This window comes from Callospermophilus lateralis, chromosome 3 (genome assembly GCF_048772815.1).
Source record: "Callospermophilus lateralis isolate mCalLat2 chromosome 3, mCalLat2.hap1, whole genome shotgun sequence".
NCBI lineage: Eukaryota > Metazoa > Chordata > Mammalia > Rodentia > Sciuridae > Callospermophilus > Callospermophilus lateralis.
In genome coordinates this window covers 183752184-183774827 of record NC_135307.1, presented here as the reverse complement: position 1 = coordinate 183774827, position 22644 = coordinate 183752184, and the positions used below count along the sequence as shown (strand labels likewise).

The window sequence follows — 22644 nt, the reverse complement described above, 5'->3', positions numbered from 1 at the left end:
TTCATTACTGAATGAACTAGCCCCCAGCTTTTGTGTTGGCCTCTCAGCCTCACCTGGAGGACATGTTAGCCATCAAATGCCAGGCCAGCACCTGGACCCTGTCAGTGCACTCATCATCCACAATCTTAACTAGAAAACACCTGCCCGCTCCCAGGCAGAGCCCAGCACTCCTACCCCTCTACTTCCAGCCTCTGCCCCTCAGCACTTAGGCGGACACATCACACTGGTCTAGGAAGACACCAACCCTGGACCAATCCCCATGACCAAGTTCTCTCATGGCTGCAGAGTCCCACTAGAACTGAGGTGCCCCAGGTCATGCTCAAACAGCACCTGGATCCTTGGCTCAGCTTAAAGCAATGGCTGGTTTGATGCCAGGTGAATTCACGACCAGTATCATGCAAGGTTCAAATGTACTACCCCACTGCACTCTCCCACCCTGTCCAATCCCACCCCATTTTGGGCCAAGAGTTCTGAGAGCTCGGCAGAGATGCCCACTGGGAGCAAAGCCAAGAGAACCTGCTTCCTGATCACTGAGACCCTCTGGGGAAAAGGGTCCAGAGCACCTAGGACGAGGGCCCGAGAGAAAGAAGAGTCCAGAGCAGCACAAGGAGAAAGGAAATTTTATTTTTGCAAGAAAAAGTACCAACAGAGGTTGAGAAAAAGAGCACCCAGCCCTGTCCCCTGTCCCACGCAGGGGTCTGAGATGAGGCCAGGCCTGACCTAGGCCTGAACTTGGGAGAAGGCAATAAGGCTTGCTCCCTGTGGCACTGGGGAGGGGACAGGCAGGCCCAGGAGTGGGACTTTGTTCTGTTAGCACCAGGACTTGGTGACAGGACAGTGTGTGGCCCTCCTGTCACCACCTGAGCAGTCAGTAGAGGAGGGGCTGGTGGCAGAAGTCTCCCTGTAGTTGGTCTCACTTGAATGTGACTCTTGAATCCAGACCCCTCCACCACTTCCAACCCCTGTAAACATGAGAAACAGGTATGTGCCCTCCAGGCCCTTCAGGACAAGATGAGGGTACGCGATGTGTGGCTGGGCTTCAGGCGGCCCAGAAGCTGCCGGGCTTTTTCCTGCATGAAGAGCTGATCCCTGGTCCTCCCGCAGGCCACTGTCTTCCAGGCGCTAGTCATCTGGGAGAAGGCAAGAGGGTTACCATCCAGGCAGGACAGCACGCTCCCAGCAGACCTTTGGGGCCCTGGTCAGGGGGTCTGGGACATTTCTATGACTCTCCCTCTAGAATCCGAAAGCCACCTTGTCCTGAGACTTTCCTGGGGGGCCCTGAGTTAGTGGCTCCCCGTCTGTGGGCTTCAATTGTGAAGCAGGAGGTTGGTGAGGATAGAGATGAAGAGTAAGCAAACCAAACAATGACTCAGCTATAAGTGAGACCCAGGTCAGAGGGTGGACTATGGGCAGGAGAGTCTCTCCAGAGTGAGGTCAAAGAAGGCTTCCCCGAGGAAGTGATGCCTGGATTGAGATCACAGCGGTAAGGTATCAGACATACAGCAGGGCAGCACTCAGGCAGAGAGAAGAACTATGCAAAGGCCCTGAGGTGAAGAAGGCAGCAGAACAGAGGTGGATTAGCACTCACAGGGGCAGGGGCTGGAAAGTGGCCTCGGGGCTTCTGGGCTACCACCTTCTCAGGCTTGGCCTGTAGGAAGCCCTGGTTGAGCAAGCTGTTGTCTTCTTTGACACCTGGCAAGGAGAGGCTGGAGGAGCTGGATGGGACATTTGTTGGCTGCAATCAAAACCAAGTCAGTCACCATTTGGCTACAAGTTGTTAGTGAGCCGGGAAGAAAAACCCAGAATCACAGCCTGGCGCCGCCACCTCCTGGCTGTTGAGATTCTGGAAAGGACGTTAACTTCCTCTTTCAGATGTGGTTTAATGAATCCACCCAATCTTTTAAGGGCATTTGCAAAGTGCCCTCTCAGAGCCCTGCACCCAGCCAACAGAAATGCTGGCCCTTTCTTGTGGAGCTCCAGGGCCAACATGCCATCTAGCTTTCCTGGTACCAAAAATATTTACCAACATCAAGGAGATGTAGCAAACCAAGCCCCCCTCCCACCTATCCAGCCTCACTGCTCTGCTTGGCCCTTTGCTCCCAACAGTCCACCTGCTCTTGTACAGTGCCCTTTTACAGCGAAGACCCCAGAGAATAAATGGTGGCATCAGGACTCAACAAGCCCAGGACCCCCCACCCCAGATGCAGGTGCTTTGGGAAATTATTTCACTATCTCAGTATAGTGTGTGTGCCCAGCGTGCATAAGGCCCTGGGTTTGATTTCCAGCACCTTAAAAAAAAAAAAAAAAAGACATACACCAGCCTGGTGGGGTCCCCAGACACAGACTTTTCTGCCAGGAAAAGGAACACGGGAGCAGCAGTCTAATTTCAAGACACGATCAGTTGATTCTTAACCTCTGGTCGTGACCCACTACTATTCTGTCTCCCTACTGGGGATCAGGACAGGACAGGCTCACCCATCCTCAGCTACAAAGGGTCACTAGCACAACATGGTTTCTGGGGACCCATATTTTGTGTAAGCACTAACCTAGGTCAGCTAGACCTAGCACAGGAAGCCCATTGGCCTGGGAACCAGATGGCACCCACCCAGGGTTGATGTGGTCCATACTTCTCCCAACCACCTGGTCATGCTTTGAGACACATCATTGACCCTCTGCAGGGTTACATAATGCAAGGGAGGGTGCTGGGGACCCCAGACTCATGGTTTAGAAACCATGGTATTCTAGCAGTGCAACTCCCACCAAATAAAACCTGTGAGAGACAGAGCTGCCAGTGCAGCCAGGGAGGGCAGAGGGGGCGGGGGGTGGGGAGAAAACAGACTCACCCTTCCCTGCCTGCCCCCTTCCTGCAAGGCCCCACCCTTCTAAGTCCAGTCTGAGGATCCACAGACCACCGCAACTGACACTGACCAAACAGCTGCAGAGGCAGAAGGCTCCCAGGGAATCTACCCTCCCCAGGGAAGAAGAGCCTCTGGCCCTGAGACAGAATGGCCACAGCTGACCCCTTACCAAGGACAGAGGCTTGGGCAGTGTAGACATCATCAGCTTCACATCCTCATCCACAATGTCAAGAGCCAGGGACTTTCGGACTTTCTTGATGGGGCTCCTCCGCAGCTGTGGTTGGGGAGAAAGGAGGTGGTTAGGGATTCCTACAGTCTGCACCTTGATGGCCCTTGTCAGAGATTGTCATAGAACCAGGCCCTGCCACACTGCAGTCGAGTGAGGTCTAGCTGGTGGGGACTTGTTGTTAAGAACATGGGGGGGGGTGGACCCCTCAGCCCTGGTACAGATTCCATACCCATGTGGACCCTGACCCCGTCCTGCAGGACACTGCGATAGTGAACAGGACACAACATGAACTTATGCCTACTAAGAAGCCTGCTCTTGAACCCTGAGAGGCCACACACAGCCTCCCCACCCCAGCTTCTATCACACCAAGCATGCCCCTAACAGGACTGGCAGAGACAGGCGGTGCAGCAGGAGGAGGCTGGCTAAGCTTGGCATCTGTGCCAGCTTGAGAACAGTCCTTGCCCCTCACCCAGGTGTGTCTCTCTGCTCTGCCTCCCTGAAACAATGCCCCATCCTGCTCAATGGCCCCTCTCCCTTGCCTGGCTATCTCTTCCCATCTGAAGAAGGCCCTAGGAATCGGAGTCCCCTTCTACTGCCCTTCATCCCACAGGGACTCAGATGGTCATGGGATATCCGCTGAGCATGCGACTCTACCTGCTGAACTCTATGAAGGTGTGACTAGGTCCTGTCACTACTGCAGCCACTACAGCCAGCCCAGGGCCCACGGCAGAAGAGTCCTATCACAACACTGGACAAACAAGTCTACCACTCATAGGGGGAAGGGGAGAGTCCAGGTAAAATTCTGGGGCCTCATTTGTCTATCAATAAGTCACCCCACTTTCACCAAGTGTCCCCAGGGCTAAGTTCCTCCCCATGGCTCTAGCTCCCCATGCCTAGACTGGGAGCAGGGACCGGGTACCCCCACCACTCACTCCGGGCTTCCTCTTCTGTTTCTCGGGCCTTGTGTCATCCTCGATAATGAGCTCAATGCCAGCTTCAGAACGCAACACCTCCTTCAAGTCTTCCTCCAGGTGCGGGGTCTGGGGCTGTGGGCATGGGCAGAGGTGGTCCGTGTGAGGTCTTACACGCAGGCTGTCTGGGTATGGGACACAGCCTGCTCACAGGTCCGTGGGGTCAGTCACAGCTGGGCCAGACGGGAAGCAAACCTGTGCCAGGACGCTAACCTTGCACATCATTCTCAACCATTAACTGTCCTGCCTTGGACAAGTGGACAGAGACCTCAGTCCCCAAGGATGCCATGGCTGAGAGCAGCCCCATACTCCACAGAAACTCCCACAGTCCTATGCAATAACTGGTCTCCCCACGGCAGAAACTCAGGTCTGAGGTCAAGCACCTGCCCAAGGCCACCTGCCTCTGCTACACACTAACAGGGACATGCAGATCCATCTCCCTTGCTCAGGCCTGGGGTTTCAGCAATCTCTCCAGCCTCCTGGAAGTGGGTGTAGGGTGCAGTGATACATGCCTGACCCCAGCAGGAGGATCACAAGTTTGAGGTCAGCCTGGGCAACTTAATAAAACCCTGTCTCAAAATAAAAAGGCCCAGTACATCTCTACTGCAGGAGAGGGCAGTGCTGGCTCGTACATGCCACATGGTCCCTAGAAACTCCACCTAATTCAGTGGAGTCCTCCATCGCAGGATGGGGACCCCAGCCCCACAGGCTTCACAGGAGGCTGCACACAGTGAGGCCAGAGGCGCTGCAGACTTTGTTCATAGACGAAGGCTTCTCTATAGCCACCCCTCTCTCCTCCCCCCAGCTCCCGACTACCCTCTAGTTTCAGAAAGCCCCTGAAGGGTGCCAGCTATTTCTTTTTTCCTAGGGAAAGCCATCGACTTGGAGGAGGATGGGGAAATACCCAGCAGGGGCTTCCTCACCTGCCATCACAGCCCTGGTGCCTTCCCTGTGTTCTGCAGGCAACAGGCTCCAGGGTGGGGGCAACTTGCCCCTTCTCAGAAGCAGGCACGGGACCTGAAACATCCTTCAGCTCTCCAGTACCCGCCCTTCTCTTCCCAGCCTGCACTGTACACTGAAAGCAATGCAGCCATTCATGTGTCACATCCTCCTCCACGATCTACACACTAAGCATCACCAGGACACTGTCACAAATCCCAGCACCTGTCCAACACACTGGAGATGCTCAGGAAATGTCATCAAGGTGATTAGAGGTAGCCCTGCTGTCTTCATCGATAAAAACAGGACATCCACATCTTAGGAGAGAAAAATCCGGAGATCTCAGAGTGGAAGGGCCCTGTGACCCACACGTTGGATGAGCCCACCACTCAAAGACCAGAACAGTGACCACCTACATACCAGGGGCTTCAGTGGTCCATACTTCTCCAGGGCGTTCTTGAACGGGGTTGGCGTGTGGGGAGTGTTGTCCATGGAGTACTTCTGATCTGGGGTTACAAACCTGCCAGGGACCAGAGAGAGGCAGGCTCAGTGAGGGGGCAGACTTCCACCTTCCCTTGGGCCCAGTGGCTGGAGATCCTGCCCAGCTCCCTGCCCCTCGGGTCCAGGTCAGGGCCCAGAGGAAGGGCCATGTTCAGAAACAGGAAGGATAGGAATGAATCTTAAGGGGGCCAGGAGACCCAGACAGTGACAAAGAATGATGCTCAGTCATAGTCCAGACTTGGGACTTTCCAGAAACAAGTCTGTGTGGGGTGGGAAAACCGCAATCTATGAATCCACATCCCTGCTCAGCCTCAGGACAACATTGTAAGGCCAGAGCCTCACCCCAAAATCATCATGGTGGGGACAGAAATATGGAGGGAACACATGAGTAGTGAGAAACCTAGAAACAGCCTGGCCCAGAAGCAGAACCACTGTGACCCTTCCCTCAGACACAGAATTCCAAGAATGCTCTCTGCCTATGACAGAGAAGCCTGCTGGGGAAGGGGAAGAGGACAGAAGTGGCACTTCACACCCCAGAGTGCCAGGAACAGAGAGAGGCCAGGGTGGGCAGCAGGTACCAGACTCCCAGAACATGACACTCCTATGCAAAGCCCACTTGGCCTGGGTCACCTGGAGATACTGCCCACTGACCAGGACAGGAGGAAGAAGATACATTTCATCAGAATTCAGGGGCAGAGGCCAACTCCTGGATGTGGCCACCTGTGCCTCTTTGACCCCTTCCCTTAGCCTGAACCACTCCATTGGGAGATGACAGACCCAATGCAGGTCACTCTTTCTTCCTTTCTCAGGACTCAAAGCTCAAACAGGGATCCACAATCTCTTCCCTTCCTCTATCCTCCCCCACACTGAGCTCCCCTCTGTAAGAAAGAGTGAAGACAGACATCCATGCCTGGACAAATGTCATACCCCACAGTGCAAACCACACTCCATCTACCTGGGAACTACAGAGTCTCTTTAACCCACCGCATCAGCAAGACTAAGCGCACGTGCGTGTCAGAAGACTCAGGAGGGTGGAAGTGAAGAGGCATGTGGAAGGCAGCCAGGAAGTGGCACATGTAGTGCTGTAAGCCAGGGGGCTCAATGGGTGGGAGACCACAGAAAACCACACCAGCAAATCAGAAGACAATTTATGACATTCTCACAGAGGTCAACATAGGGGCTTAAAACAATGAACAGGAACATAAAGAAGAAAAGGAAGGTGAAAAGGGGCTGGGGGTGTGGCTCAGCAGAAGAGTACTTGCCTCGCATACGGAGCCCGGATTCCTCCTCTGAAACAGGGCAGTAGAGGCAGGGGTAAAGGTAAATAAACACACACTCATAAAGAGCTTAGCAAATTGAAGAGGTAACTAAAAAATGCTGAGCACGGTGGCACTGCCTATAATCCCAGCTACTCAGGAGGCTGAGGCAGGAAGATTCAGGTTTGAGGCCAACCTAGGCAATTTAGCAAGACCCTGTCTCAAAATAAAAAATAATAAAAAAAGAAGAGGTAACTCTAAAAAACAAAAATCCTATAAGGAAGGATCCACAGACAAAGACAATAAAGGAAACAGCTAGCTGGGCCTCAGATGTTTCCACTACCTGAGTACTGCAGGAAAGCCAAGTAGAGGCCACAGTGTGAGGCCACAGCTATTCAGGATTTCCGTCTCCACCTTCCTTGCTGAGAAGCAGGAAGAAGGACCCTGTATACCTGTATGGTTCCATTAGTGGACAGCCGAGCCACAAACAGCCAGAGGAATGATAAATTGTGCTCCATTTGTGTATAATATGTTAAAATACACTCTATTGTAAAATAAATCATAAAAAAGAAAAGAAATAGGAAGAAGGCCCAGATCGCAAGAGCACAGTCCTTGCCCAGCCATCTCTGAGAACTCTAAAAAAAAAAACTCTGAATCAACTAAGGAAATCAAATTTTTACCCAGGGAAGTCCTGCTCTCTTTCAGCAGTTAAACCCTAGGGCCATGTCAACAATGTGTGAGGGGCACAGGGCCAGACACCTCCTACCTCCTCTTCCACAGTTCCCTCCACCTGGTTCTCCCCAAACCCTTACTATTGCTCCATAAACACAAAGGCATTCATGTCTACCTTGGAACTGTGCTTTTTCCTCAGCAATCTTCACAGCCATCTAAGAGGCCACCTCTGACCTCCACCAGTCAGAAACCAATCACCATCACCCTCCTCCGCAGGCTTGTATAATTTCTCCAAGTGCTTGTCACCATCTAAAAGATCACATACTGGTTTCTGTTTATAGCAGGTCCTGGATTTAAGACCATTTGACTTACAATTTTTGGACTTTACCCATTCTATTTTTTAGAAATACTGACTTTTCAAGAACTTTATTGTAGAACAGGCTCAGGTTAGATTTTGCCCAACCATCGGCTCAAGTGCTCTACCACCTTTAAAGCAGGTGGGGCTCAGCTGTGATATTCAGGAGGCCTTGATATTCAGGAGGCCTGGTGTGAAACTCTCACTGGGCTTAAGGGGTCATAACCCCATGGTAAGCAAAGAGGAATCTAAATTTGTTAGTGAACATCCCTTCCAATAAATCACAACCTCTGAGAGGAAAAAAGCCAAACAAAAAAAAAGGAAAGATGGGATATAAAATCAGTGGGCAACAAAATGATACCAATAAAATCTGAACTTTAAGGCTGTATCATTCTGGCCTAGTATGTCTTGGCAAACATCAAAAAGAAGTTTTCAAAGAGAATATTAGCAAACCAAAAAAATCTTTAATTTAAAGATGAAACATCATGCTTCCACTTCTGCTCAAAACAAAGTGTCAGGGACCAGATGTACCCTCCCACCTGGAAGAGCAAAGAAACCAAGATGCAACAGATGAACAGGCAAGGTTTAAGACCCCAACACCAGGCAACAGAGGACAGTGACCCCTGAGGGATGGGGGTGGAGGGCAAAAGAGTGAGCCAGCGACTGCTGGCCACAGCACTGGCAGAAGACACCCAGGTGAAGCCTGGCAGACCCTGGAGTTGCAGAGAATTACTGAGTCCAAGGAGTCCCCAGCAGCTAGAGGTCACAAGGCATAGTACCAAAGAGGAGAGAGCTACAAAGGAGAGAGCCCAGAGACATGCAGAGGAGCCAGGGGTGTACTCAGGAGAGTGCTAACCTGCACATATGTCAGGAAACTACCAGAGACAGCGGGAATAACCTGCTTAAAAAAACGTGCCTGGCATGTAAACAAATATTCCTGGGCCTGAGAAGGGAAAAGAAGGGAGGTATCAATGACTTCTTCAGTTCGAGATCTCTGTTTAAGGGTTTAGATATAAAATCTAGAATTCTGGTTTGAATGGAGAATCATTTCTCACAAAACCTATCTTTTTACTAAGAGAGGGAGAGAGGGAGAGAGGGAGGGAGGGAGGGGGAGAGAGAGAGAGAGAGAAAGAGAGATAGAGAGAGAGAGAGAGAGAGAGAGAGAGAGAGATAGAGAGAGAGAGAGTGAGTGTGTGTTTACTTACTCATTTACTAGGGTACGGGGATCAAACTCGGGCCTGGAACATACTAGGCAAGCACTCTACCACTGAGCTATATCCCAGCTCTAAAACATATTTTTTAAAATCCACTGTTGAGACTGATTTCTAACCAAGTGATGCATGAGTTCTTTCTAAATTCACCTGTCATTATAAGGGCTAAGTTCATGAACTGATTCCTGAATCACAACTTCCTTCTGGGACACCTGCAAGCTTCTCCTGCAGCAAAAGCAACAGGCAGAGCAGCAAGGAAACAACTGCATGTGGAATTTAGTTACCTGAGCCATGGAGTGAAGAATAGAAAGCTCTTCCAAAAGGCAGGTGCTGGGCAGCCCTTGCAGGCTGCTGGAGCCAGGGTTGCACAGAGCCCCAGAGATGAGGGGCCAGGGTCACTTTCAGCCCACACGCCAGGCTGTCAAACACTCCAGGTTTGCACTTTAAGTTTGTAAAGGGGGGAAGAAATCACCGTTTTGGTGTCAACTTGGGCTATGCTCCTGATATTATAAAACTATCAAGTTAAAAAAAATTAAAATGATAGGGCTGGGGTTGTGGCTCAGTGGTAGAGCACTTGCCTAGCATGCATTAGGCACTGGGTTTGATCCCCAGCACCACCTGAACAAATTAAATAAACAAAATAAAGGGATTGTGTCCATCTACAACTAAAAAAATATTTTTTTTAAAAAAATGAGGGCTTTTGATTTAAGGAGAGCAACTAAGAACTGAACAGAGGGAAAGAGCATGAGGAAAAGATTAACATTAAACTGAGACGAGTGATGGGAGGGAAAGGGAGAGAGAAGGGAAATTGCAAGGAAACGGAAGGAAACCCTCATCGTTATACGAAATCACATATATGAGGTTGTGAGGAGAAGGGGGGGAGGGAGAGAACGGAACAACAACAGATGAGGTAGAGAGGGAAGATGGGAGGGGAGAGGAGGGGGGATAGTAGGGGATAGGAAAGACAGCAGAATACAACAGTCACTAATATGGCATTATGTAAACATTGTGAATGTGTAACTGATGTGATTCTGCAATTTGTATTTGGGGTAAAAATGGAAATGCATAACTCACTTGAATCAAATGTATGAAAGATGAAAAAAATAAAAATAATAATAAAAAAAAAAAATGAGGGCTGGGATTGTAGCTCAGCAATAGAGTGCTTGCCTAGCGCGTGTGAGGCCCTGGGTTCGATACTCAACACCACATAAAAATAAAATAAAGATATTGTGTCCAACTACAACTAAAAATAAATAAATATTTTTAAAATATTTATTTAAATTTTTTTTTCCTAAATGAGGGAGGGAAAAGATAAAATAGCAGGCTAGAATGACAAACATGGAAAGGTGTGGAGTCAGAGGGAGAACACTTTCTGAAACTGATGTGCTTTTCCAGGAGTCCTCCCCACTGCCTCAGGCACACACACTGTCCACTGCTATGGGAGGGGCAGGTGGACGCCAGCACTCACGCAGCATGTTTCTGGTGCAGGGGTGTCTTGTCCCGGTGCAGGGGCGTGGTGACTACCACCTTTTGGCTGCATACTGGAGTGGACGTCAGTGAGGGGCTCTCCAGCTCTAGAGTATCCTGTTTGTTCCAGAAGTTCAAGAACTGCCAGGGAAAAGAGAACACAGGACAGGATGACCTGTGGGCCCTGGGGCCCTGGGGCCCTGGGACTGGAGGAGCAACCTTCAGAAGCCCCTCCCCATATACAGCTGCCCTAAGGCCAATACAGCTGAACAGCAAAGAGGAGCACAGGTGGACAAGAACCCATCAAGTAGCTGTATAGGCCCGGGCTCACAATCACCCAAATCATAGCTGGGACACAGTGCAGTAAAGATAAAGAAAGCTGACCATGCTTCCTTTCCAGAAGTAAAACACAGCTTTGAAATGGCCTGTGGAGGCACAGACTAAGACTCGATACAGTTATTAGTCCCTGTGAATCCTGAGACACAAGCACCCTTTGAAAATCAAATACTTGTACACGTCAGACTCAAATCTAGCTAGAACTGGCATCTGTGATCTGAAGCACATCTACACCTAAGCCCTCCCTGCCTGAGAGGTTGTCACCAGCTTAGAGAGCTACCTGTAGGTAGCCTGAGGCCCACCAGCCCAGGCAGGGTCTCCAGAGGACAGCGGCCACACTCCCATCCCTCAGGGCTACTTAAGCAGCCCAAAGCTCTTCTGTCTTCCTTCTCCACCCAGGACCCCACTCAAGAATGTGTCATGGACTGAACTATGTCCCTCTCAGGCTCACATATTGACATCCAAACCCCAGCACTTCAGAATGGGACTATACTTGGAGATGGGGACTTCAGTTTTGTTTTTCAGTACTGAAGATCAAACCTGGGCCTCATATATGCTACCGCTGACTTCTGGACCCCAGCCTGGAAATGCAAATTTTAAGAAGGTAATTAATTTTTTAAAAAGACATTAGGGTGGGCCTTCACCCATTCTAACCCAATACAATTGGTGTTCTTATAAGAAAATTATAAAATAAGGGATTTTAAGAAAAAAGACAAAAGTCACACAGTGGAGGAACGGTTAAGACAGAAAGAGACCTTAGAACCAAGGCTGCTCACACCTTGATCCTGGGCTTCTACTGAAGGAAAACACATTTCTGCCATCTAAGCCACCCAGACTATAGTACTTTAATATGACACACCTGGCAAACTGAAACAGGACTTCCCCAGGAAACACCATCAGCCACTTCGAACCATAATCTGAGCCTCAATCCCTCCAGGACAGAGGCCCATCTGCTTTATGCCACTGTTGGGCCTGAACGCCCCCACGGCCTCACAGAGGGCCAGACCCCTTGTCTCAGCCCACCAGTCAGGTTTAGGGAGTTCTGAACATGGAGCGAGGGGGGCCAGGCACACAGGACCTACCTGTCCTCCCACTGCCCCAGGGCAGCATGTAACCTAGGACACACCCAGTCTCTGAGGCCCATCCTGCCCCCACCTCTTCCAGCAATTTTACTCTTGGTCAAGGTGATAGAGGAAAGGAGTCCCAGCTCTAACACCGCTTTCCAGGAAGCTTGGGTGCCTCCCCTGACCCTTAGAAAAGACCTGGCGTCCTTCCTGGCTCCCCCAACACTCAACATATACTACAAAGCCCCTGGAGACAGACCCAGGACCTGGCTAGCTCTTTGCAAGCTCTTGATGACTCAGCATTCCCCATTTTCTACACTGTAGTTTGGTTAATTCACCTTGAGCCTGTCCCCAGTACTGACTACCTGTCATCTGCAATTCAGCTCCCTGGGGTACTGGCAAAGCTGCTGTGGAACAGGTGGTCAAAGAGCAGGATCTTCTCCCAGCAGTCATCTGCTGGTTGCTCCACCTCCTGAAAGCCCTCCTGGCTCCCCAGCTTAGATGCATGCACAGCACCACAAGCTACCTCCTTCATACCTCTTATCACAGTTGAGTCTTCCTGCCACAGTGTAAACTCCCCAAGGGCAGGGCCAAATCTGTTTCTGCACATCACTGAGTTCTGAACATGGAGCACAGGGCCAGGCATACAGCAGCTGCTCAGTGAATACTGGCTGAACAGTGCATGCTTGTGTGTCAGGCCCTGAGCCAGGGATACATACCTGGGAGGGTGAGAAGGGGAGAGTCTTTACAGGTGTGCTCTTAGGGGTGAGGCTGTTGCAGGAGTCCAAAAATGACATACTGGCACTGTTCTCTGTGACAGGGGACAAAGCCACTCGCCGCTTCTTCTGCCGCTTCAGCATGGAGGGTGGCGTGCCAATACCCAAGCCTCCCACTTCAGTGCTGGGGGAGATAGGGATCAGTTCACCCCGGCTGCTCCGGCTCAGGTCCGAGATGGTGTGGCCATCCAGGCGGTACTCTGTGACGTTTGGTGCCGAGGCAGCGGGCTGGCGGACTGGCAGTGCCTGTTGCTGCTGCTGCGGCTGTAATGATGCTTGGGGCTGCCCCGGGCTGCTGTCAACGCTGCCCCCTACAGAGGGCTCCTCGGGGAGGTCGAACTTACTCAGGTCACACCAAGCATCGGGGTCCTGGCCAGAGAGGAAGGTTAGGAATTACACTACTTTTAATACAGTACAACCATTCAGAAAGGAAGATACTTAGGAGTAAACATGGTCCCTCAGCCCCAAACCAATTATTAACATTTCCATGCATTTCCTCAAAGAGTCTTTGGTGGCACTAGGGATTGAACCCAGGACCTCGTTCGTGCATGTTAAGTGAGTGCCCTACCACTGAGCTATATCCCCAGCACTTATTTTCATAGTTACTTTTAGAAATCAAAATAGAGCAATGGAAGGGCAATCACAGTGGCCTCCTTGGGGCACTTCTAAGTAGTTTCAATCCCAACAATCCTGCTGGGGAAACAAGACTTTTCCTATTTTCAGACCAAGAAACTGGCACTGGACTTCTGAGAACAGACCCGAGTCACCTCAAGTCTTTCTACCTTTACCCAGGAAATGACAGTGCAAGCCCAAAGGCTTCTAGAGAGGGGGCTCTGCTCTGGTCTTGGAGGTGTGGCCCTCAGTGGATTCAGCCTAGCAGCATTTCTGGTCCTTGGGACTTGCTGGAGGCAGAGGAGGTTCATTCTTAAAGGTGGAAGCCAGCTCAGGGCAAGGAGACCTCAGGCCCACACCCTAATCTCAAGAAGATCCTGGAACTGACAGCATCTGATACACCAGAAGCACATCCCACAGGATTGGCCTGGAGCAGGGGGTGGCAGGTTTCTCACTGGCTGCAATTTCCCTTCAGCAACAGAGAGTAACTATGGAAAGAACCTGAGTTCTGAGCCACACAGCTCAGCCAGATTCCTGGATGATGCAAGAGGTGCAGCCCCCACTGAGGGGCTCTCCACAAAGGAGTCCAAGCCCCAGCTCATGCGGCAACCTTACACGGAGACCGGCTGCTTACCCTGAGCAGCAACAGACCACCTATCACTCCAGAAGCAGCCCTAAAGCTGGAACCTCCTGGGCCTCTCGAGGGAAACCTAACCATGTGTGTCCTGTGCTGTTAACCTGCCACTCGTCCTTGTGGACTCATGTAGTGCTCTCCTCTGGGAAGGCCTTCCCATCCCACCGGGTGATGTCCACAGGGGACAGGTGCACCGTGCACATCCTGATGCTCATAACAGAGGGCGAAAATTTCATGGTGACCAAGTCAGTGTCTTCAGGCCCTGCTCAGGGTGGTTACTCACATCGGGTCAGTAAATGGTAGTAGGATGACAGAGTGAAGGAAAAGATACAGGTCCGTGAGGAAAATGCTCCCTGCTGGGGATTCTCTGCGCCCACTGTGAGCTGCTCTGGCCAACATACCGACTCGATCAAGTCCAGGGCTTCAGAGAAGCTGGACCCCACAGCAGGGATGAGGAGGTTTGCAGCCTCCACCACCCACTTGTAGGGTAGGCTGGTTTCTGGGGGGGAGCCCTCCTGGTCTTCATGCTTGGGGAACTCCTCCAGTAGCTCTGGGGTGTGGACTCCATCCAGCTCTGCAGGGACAGGCTCCTGCTCCTTAGACACGGCAGTTGCCACAGCTTCCCCCTCACTACCCTCCTCTTCCTTTATGGTAATGGGTGCTGAGGGCCAGCTGGTCATGAGATTTTCCTGGTAGACACAAGGGTATATTTTTGTTATGAGATATAGACTATGTAGCAGTTTCCAGCTAAAAATACACAACTTCAATCTAGTAACAAGCAACTCACATGAACCCCAAATGAGAGACATTCTATAAAATAACTAGCCACACTGCACACTTCAAAAAGTATCAATGTTGTGAGACAAGAAGGCTAATGAAAGCAACAGAACAGCTAAATACACAGTCCCAGAATGAATATGGGAAAGGGTGGCACATGGACTGTGCATGAGGTAAAAGTCCAGAATCAATGTCAAAGTCCCTGAACTGATTGAAGCTATACTATGGCTTCATACTACTGTAAGTGAATGGTTTTGGGTTTTTTTTTTTTTCTCGGGTTGGGGTATGCAGACGGATCAGAGATTGAATTCAGGGACACCTGACCACTGAGCCACATCCTCTATTTTGTATTTTATTTAGAAACAGGGTCTCACTGAGTTGCTTAGGTCCTCGCTAAGTTGCCGAGGCTGGCTTTCAATTCGTGATCCTCCTGCCTCAGCCTCCTGAGCTGCTGAGATTACAAGCATATGCTATTTATGTGCCCAGCTTCTATTTCATCTTTTGTATGGCAAGTTTGTGACACAGTTGTCGTCATACTGTTATGCTCTTTCACATGAATTTATATTCATTTCCTACCTCATTATAAGCTTATTATTGATAGTTTCTCATAACTGGTTAAGTCTATCATGATCTTAAGAAAATAATTGTGCAAGGATTTGTGATTGTGCTTTTAAGGAAAAAAAAAAACCTATCTAATAACAATACATCCTTAAGTATGTGAAATCTAGGGGTTAAAATAATTCAATCCAGGAGAATGAGCAGAAGTACAGGGTACCAAGGGTAGCCAAGCATTAGCAACTATCAAAGATGAAGTTGAATGCTGGGTAAATGGTGGTTCACAGTACTCTTCTTGATTCTACAATAAAAATTCTGGAAAAAGAAAAAAATGGCATATGTGATTAACCAAGGCCATGTGGAGAACAAGGAGCAGGATGCCACATTAATAGGGAACCAATGAGGCTAGGCAGAGAGCACAGGCCCTAGATTCAGAAACAGCTTTGCCCCTGAATAGCTGACCTTGGGCAAGTAGTGTGACCTCGATGCCTGTAAAATGAAGACACCAAGGTTCTCCACGAAAGGACATTATGCAGATCAGCAAGGACGCTTAAAGTTCTTGATTGAAATGGTAGCTGTTAATTTCACTGCTGTCAAGTGAATGCATGACACAGAAAAAAAGAGAAGACAGATAACAGGTCAGATTAAAAACTTTTAAATGCTATCTATAATGGGGCAGATGAGATGCCAAAAACACTGTTTAAAAACTGCCATCAAGACACCATCACTTAGGGTCAAGCACACACCTGCAATCCCACTGGCTTGGGAGACTAAGGCATGAGGATTACAAATTCAAGGCCAGCCTGGGCAACTTAGTGAAACCCTCTGCAACTTAACAAAATGCTGTTTCAAAATAAACAATAAAAAGGACTGGGGATGTAGCTCAGTAGTAAAGTACCCTTCAGTTCAATCCATTATCAAAAACAAAACAAAACAAAAAACTAAAAGAACAGGGCTGGGGGGTTGTGGCTCAGCAGTAGAGCACTCGCCTAGCACGTGCAAGGCCCTGGGTTCAATCCTCAGCACCACATAAAAATAAATAAATAAATAGGGCTGGGGATGTGGCTCAAGTGGTAGCGCGCTCGCCAGGCATGCGTGCAGCCCGGGTTCGATCCTCAGCACCACATACAAACAAAAGATGTTGTGTCTGCCGAAAACTAAAAAATAAATATTAAAATTCTCTTTCTCTTAAAAAAAAAAAAAAATTTAAAAATAAAAATAAATAAATAAATAAAAGTATTGTGTCCAATTGCAACTAAAAAATAAATATTGAAAAAAAAAAAGAAGAACAAGAACAAGAACACCACTTAGGAAACCAGTTTTGTAGCTTCTATAAAGTTAGGAAAATACTTACTATATTTATATAAAAGGAACGGAAACTTATTCAAGCAAAAACCTATACCCAGAGCTAAGAATATAGCTCAGAGGCAGAGCAATTGCCTACCATACGCAAAGCCCTGGGTTCAACAAACAGCACAACAAAAACCAAAAACCCATAAAGGGATGTTTCTAGTAACTTTATTTGTAAACACTACCTGAAAAAAATGTCCCTCAGCTGGTAAATTGATAAACTGCAGTACATCCCTACAACAGAATATTACTCATCAATATAAGGGAATACTACAGATAAACACAACAACATGGATAATTCCTAAATATATTATGCCAAGTGAAAAAGTACCACAAGAGAGCTGACTATGTATATGGTTCCATGTGTACAACCTCCTTATAAAGGCAAAATTACAAACAATAGGCAGATGGCTTCAGAGGACCAGATCAGAGAGAGTGGGCAACTACACTTTGGACTTGGGGTTGATAAAATGTTTAGTATTGATTGTGCTGATGACTACGTGTAACTACATACACTATCAAAAACAGCAGAACTTGGGGCTGGGGATGTGGCTCAAGTGGTAGCACGCTCGCCTGGCATGCGTGCGGCCCGGGTTCGATCCTCAGCACCACATACAAACAAAGATGTTGTGTCCGCCGAAAACTAAAAAATAAAATATTAAAATTCTCTCTCTCACTCTCTCTTAAAAAAAAAAAAAAACAGCAGAACTCTCAACTCAGGGTGACTTGATGTCTGTTTTACCTTTCTAACCTTTATAAAATAAATAGATGAGGAAGCTACCAACACAATGGGAAATTTACTACAAGATAAAGGGATAGAATTTTAATATATAGAATAAATACATTTGAAATCAATAAGAAATAAGACAAACCATAATAGGTATGGTGGCGAAGGCCTGTAACCCTTATAACTCAAGAGGCTGAGGCAGGAGGACCACAAGTTTGAGGCCAACCTCAGCAACCCTTTTTATTTTAAATTTTGAGACAGGGTCTTGTTAGGTTGCCCAGATTGACCTTGAATTTGCCATCTTCCTCCCTTGGCACCCTGAGTAGCTGGGATTATAGGCGTGTATCACTGCACTGGGCTCCATTTTGTCCTTATGGTGACAATGTGGGACTGGTTGTTTCACACATTGTTGTTAGTGCTGACTGTGGTGGCATAATATACATGCCAGTCTTATGTGCACCAAAAAACATTATCATTGCTTATTTTTGAGTTTTTTTTTTTTAATCTCCTCCCCCTTTGTTAAGACATAATTGACAGGTCTGGGGGTGTGGCCAAACTATTAGAGCACTTGCTTATGATGAGCTAGGTCCTGGGTTCAGTCCCCAGCACTGCAAAAACAAGCAAACAAAAAGTCATAATTAAAAAATACAAATCACATATATTTATCTGTCTACAATGGAATATTTGTGTGGCATATAAGCTTTTATATGTATACACGTAATGTAATGTTTTGACTAGTGAGGGTGACTGTTTTCGCTTAATGTGTTCATTTGCCTTGACTTGCTTTTTGTTTCTTTTTTCTTTTTTTGATTCTGGGGATTGAACCCAGGGTGCTTTACCACTGAGGTGTGGGACGAAGGTATATTAACATGTGCATATATTGGTTTTGTTTTTAAATTTTAAATGTAAAGCTTTAAGGTTTCATTTATATGACTGTCCAGAAAAGGCAAAATTACAGAGAGGAAAAACAGATTAGGAAGTTAGGGATAGGAAAAAGGCCAACCAACAGCAGCACAGAGAATTCGGTCTCAATTGTGGTGGAAACTAAACATGACTGCATGCTTTTTTTTTTTTTTGCTTTGTTTTTCTCTTTTTTTAACTGCAAAAATGCTTTCAATCTTAGGACTAGAAAGAGCAACAGGTAAGAAGGAGCTGCTAATGAGGACAGGAGACTGAGAACGCCCCTTCCGCAGCCTAAGTTTCAGTCTCCACACCAGACAGCTCTGTTCTCCTTCGCCTATAGGCACAAAAATATGTGTGGATGTCTATTATAAGAAAAGGTCCTAGAAACACAGGCCACATTGAACCCTGTAGCAGAACCTGGATAACTGATGTAGATAAGGTGTTCTATGAGATGGTATCAGATATACGTGAAATGAAACAAACTGGAGGTGAAGCCAAGGCTGGGCTATGGTACAGCCATCTCACCTGGCCTTCTGCAGGCTGGGCACTCTGGTGGCTGTCCTTGTCTTCGAGCTCCAGCAACAAGTACACAGGAGGTTTGCAGTCTTTGGAGTCACTGAGGAAGCCTCCCGTGTCCACCTTCCTTTTGATGGTGGAATTCCAGTGATTCTTCACGGCATTGTCTGTCCTGCAGGGGAAAACCAAGGACCTCTGAACCCCGAGCTCTTGGCTGGTGCACCCTGAGGCACACTGCAATTTCCCTGAACTGAGTTTCACTTCTGTACATGAAGGTATATCTGGATGAACTCTAAGGTGTCACAGCTCTAAGGCAATGTCTGCTTCTAGCCCTCAAGAATTTCCACCCATCTTTATGAAGTAAACAAAATGTATTATTTAGGCTCTGTCAAAATGGCAAAATCTAAAATATATTTGCAACTCTTATTCCCCCCAACCCCTGGGCCATTTTGAATCTGCAAAAACCATAAGCAAACTACTGACTACTGACCCCTGACATCAGTCTCACAATCACGTTGCATGCAAGCCTTGTTCAGCTCACAGACTTATGAATGGTCAGAGAGGGTACAAAGACCACTTACTGTCTACCTCTGAGCCTCTTTATCTAAAAAAAATATACTTTTCATGTTCCATCACTAATGGATGATGAGGACACATCAGCAGAGGTATAAATAGTATACAGAGGAGGATGATAGAGGAAAAGCACAGAGCAGGACAGGGTTAGTACAACCAGCATGCAGAAGTACAGAAGCACACAGCATGCACTGTAGAGACACAGGACACTGTGGTGCACAGGCGAGTGGTGCACGTGGCAGTCCAGCTGTGCCGCAGTGTCCCAGCAGCGCAGAGCACTGCCTTCTTCGGGTTCTGAGCAGAGTGCTTTTCCGCTGAGATGTGACCAGAAGAGAGTAACAGCTTAACTGAGCAAGAAGTCTAAGGAGGGTCTGTATCTCTGGCCATTCGTGCTCTGGCCCTACAGGACAGTGCTGGCTGGGCAGCATGTGGGGCATGGGATGCTGGTGCTTCGCCCAGATCCCCCAAGTGTACAGTACACCCAGCCCCCAGCAGCTGTTTTGCTGCCAACAGCTTCTACCTATGACTTTTTCTCTAGAGAATGGCCTTGGAAGACAACCAGAGATGTCCAGGAGCTACCAAACCCCTGCATGCACACACACCCCTACTGTTCATGTGCCCCACCCGCACACCTTGGCCTCGTTCAGGCCAAGACCAGACTTTACCAGAGACCCCACTCTTGCTCCACGCTTTCCCTGTTCTTCTCCACTTTTTCCCTAACAAGTGACAGCCTTTCCTTAGTAAATTCCTTGTACTTGCATCTCTGTCTCTGGTTCCTGACCACTAGAAAACCCAAACTACAACATCTCCCAAGCCCTCCCACCCACCAGGTCAGAGTCCAGGGTGCTCCAAACTCATGCCTCTGCTCACAGGTATTTATGAAGCACCCATGGTACACCGAGAATCATTCCAGTTACTGGGGATACACCAGCCAATGAGACTGAATGGTTGCCATTTCGTCTCTTCTAGTGGAGGAGATAGGCATTAAATCTACCTGCAATTACGGTAGAATTCCTTGGAAGAAAGGTAGAGCACTGCACCACACAGAGGTCACCAGGACCTGACCAGTTTTGGAAGGACAGAGAAAACTTCACTAAAGAAGTAATACCCCTACCCTGCTGAGAATGAAGGACAAGAACCCAGGAGCCACACAGCAGGGACAAGGCGGCAGGGTCCTCCAGGCCCACAGAGCAGCAGAGTTGTCAGGAAGAGTTTATGGTGTTTGAGGGATTGAGAGAGAGAGAGAGAGAGAGAGAGAGAGAGAGAGGGGCGCTAAGGACTACCACGTGACTAAGGGTGCCGACAGATCAAGGCGAGGTTAGTGGCATCTGCAAGGCCAACCAGGTTATTTAGCGTAAGAGGCCTGCATCTCCAACCTAAGTATATCGCCCCCAAAAGACGATATACTCAGGCACTGAATTATGAAAACAAAATTCCTGACTTCAGGAGAAAAATGACCTGGAACTTTGTTTCCTCTCCCTCCCAGGACTTTACTGCCATGACAAAGAAAGGAACCAGAATGAAACAAAATACAATATGGCAAAAATGCCCAAGAATGAGACCAGGGTAGAAGACAGCAGCAAACAGACCTTTACAAGTCCCTGCAAGCAGAAGGAAGGTTTATTCTCAAGGAAGAAATGATTGGGCACCCTGGCCACAGCCAAGGGCTGGGATGATGCACCAGGGTGAAACTGGGACTGAATGAAAATCCTAACACTGGAGGGGAGACCCCTATACCTTCCCCATCTCTTGATCTAGAATTTCCACCAGTCTCTGGAGCTCTAGGGCATCAATCTGAAGAACTCATGCATCTCTATAAGGCCAGTGGATACTCAGTCACTCCGTGACGCAGAGCCCACCAGCAGATAAGCACAGCCTGTGTGCAGTGGGCTTCCAAACCACTTTTAACAACTGGTTCCTGAAGATTAATAGCCAGTCAAGGATCAGCGGACTTTCAAAGAAGCCTCCAAAATGAAATGAAAACTAGCAAAACAAAAAGAAACACAGGAAAAGCAGACAATGCAGGAAGGGAGCAGTATTTTCAAAAAACATAACACCAATTGTAAAATAAGTTGTTACAAATACAAAATAAAAACAGGGCCAGAAAATGAAAACAAAAGTACCAGGTGTGGTGGCTTGGGAGGAACACGAGTTCAAAGCCAGCCTCAGCAATGCGAGGTGCTTAGCAACTCAGTGGGACCCTGTCTCTAAATAAAATACAAAATAGGGCTAGGGGTGTGGCTCAGCAGTTGAGTGCCTGAGTTCAATCTCCAGTATAAAAAAAGTAAACAAAAGTGTGACTTTATAAGACTTCTTGATCAGAATGATTTCCAAAGAAGGATTTGGAAAGAAAGAACAAAACATACACACAATGGACTATTACTCAGCTATAAAGAAGAATGAGATTAGGGCATTTTCCAGTAAACAAATGGAACTGGAGAACACTATGGTGAGTGGAATAAGCCAGTCCCAAAAAACCAAAGGTAAATGTTGTCTCTGATACATGGATGTTAACACACAAGAGAGGGTGAGGAGGGGAAGAATAGAAGTCTACTGGATTAGACAAAGGGGAATGAAGGGAAGTGGGCAGGGAGGGGAATAGGAAGGACAGTAGAGTTAATCATGACATAACTTTCCTATCCTTCCTTGTATTTGAATACATGATAAGGGTAACTCTGCATCATGTACAACCACAAAAATAGGATCCTCATTAGGATAAGCCACAATCCACTGGATGGATAATATGCCAAAGTACACTCTACTCTGTCATGTATGTCTAAAAAGAATAAAAATAACAATGGTAATTATAAAAGCCACAATTATTAAAAACCTCATAATACGGTCGTTACGAGGTTTCAAGTGGTGCTCATGAATTTCTTTATTCCTAAAATATTCTCAAAGGAGTTTACTATCATATTCATTTTATAGATAAGGAAAATATATAGAGAGATTTGTTGTTTTGTAATGCTGGGGATTGAACCAGATTCTTATGCTTGTTAGGCAAGAGCTGGACAACTGAGCAACATCCCACCAGCTAAATGAGGACATTTAAAATACAGGAAAGGAGGAAGAGTAGAACTCAGTTTTATTATACCTTATTGCTTTTTCTGTAAAAGATTTCTACATGTCTTTGGGAGATATATTTCCTGAGCTGAGCTGAGCTGAGCTCTCCTTTCTCTGCTTCCTAACCATCAAGTCTAGAGCCACTTCCCTCCCCCACACTCTTTTGCCACAATACTCTGCCTCACCTGGAGCCCCAGGGGATGGAGCTAGCTTCCTATGGTCTGAGACTTCTGAAACTGTGAACCCCCAAATAAACTTTTCCTGCTTTAAAATTGTTTTTGTTAGATCTTCCAGTCACA

At 47.9% G+C, this 22644-nt stretch overlaps 1 protein-coding gene across 2 annotated transcripts in view; it reads right to left on the bottom strand.

Moving 5' to 3' along the window:
* Positions 1–637: 637 nt before the first annotated feature.
* The window catches only part of Mybl2 (MYB proto-oncogene like 2), a 35022-nt gene continuing 13015 nt past the window's right edge, over positions 638–22644 (bottom strand). Inside the window, exons 6-14 of one of the 2 annotated variants that reach the window (XM_076849108.1) lie at positions 18719–18881; positions 14283–14570; positions 12579–13004; positions 10461–10600; positions 5418–5517; positions 4020–4133; positions 3028–3132; positions 1589–1735; positions 638–1130 (exon numbers count right to left, since the gene is read on the bottom strand). In XM_076849108.1, coding sequence (XP_076705223.1) covers positions 1002–1130; positions 1589–1735; positions 3028–3132; positions 4020–4133; positions 5418–5517; positions 10461–10600; positions 12579–13004; positions 14283–14570; positions 18719–18881 — 1612 coding nt within the window. In that variant the 3' untranslated portion in view covers positions 638–1001. The remainder of the gene's footprint in view (positions 1131–1588; positions 1736–3027; positions 3133–4019; positions 4134–5417; positions 5518–10460; positions 10601–12578; positions 13005–14282; positions 14571–18718; positions 18882–22644) is intronic. The other variant, XM_076849109.1, reaches the window with a different exon arrangement.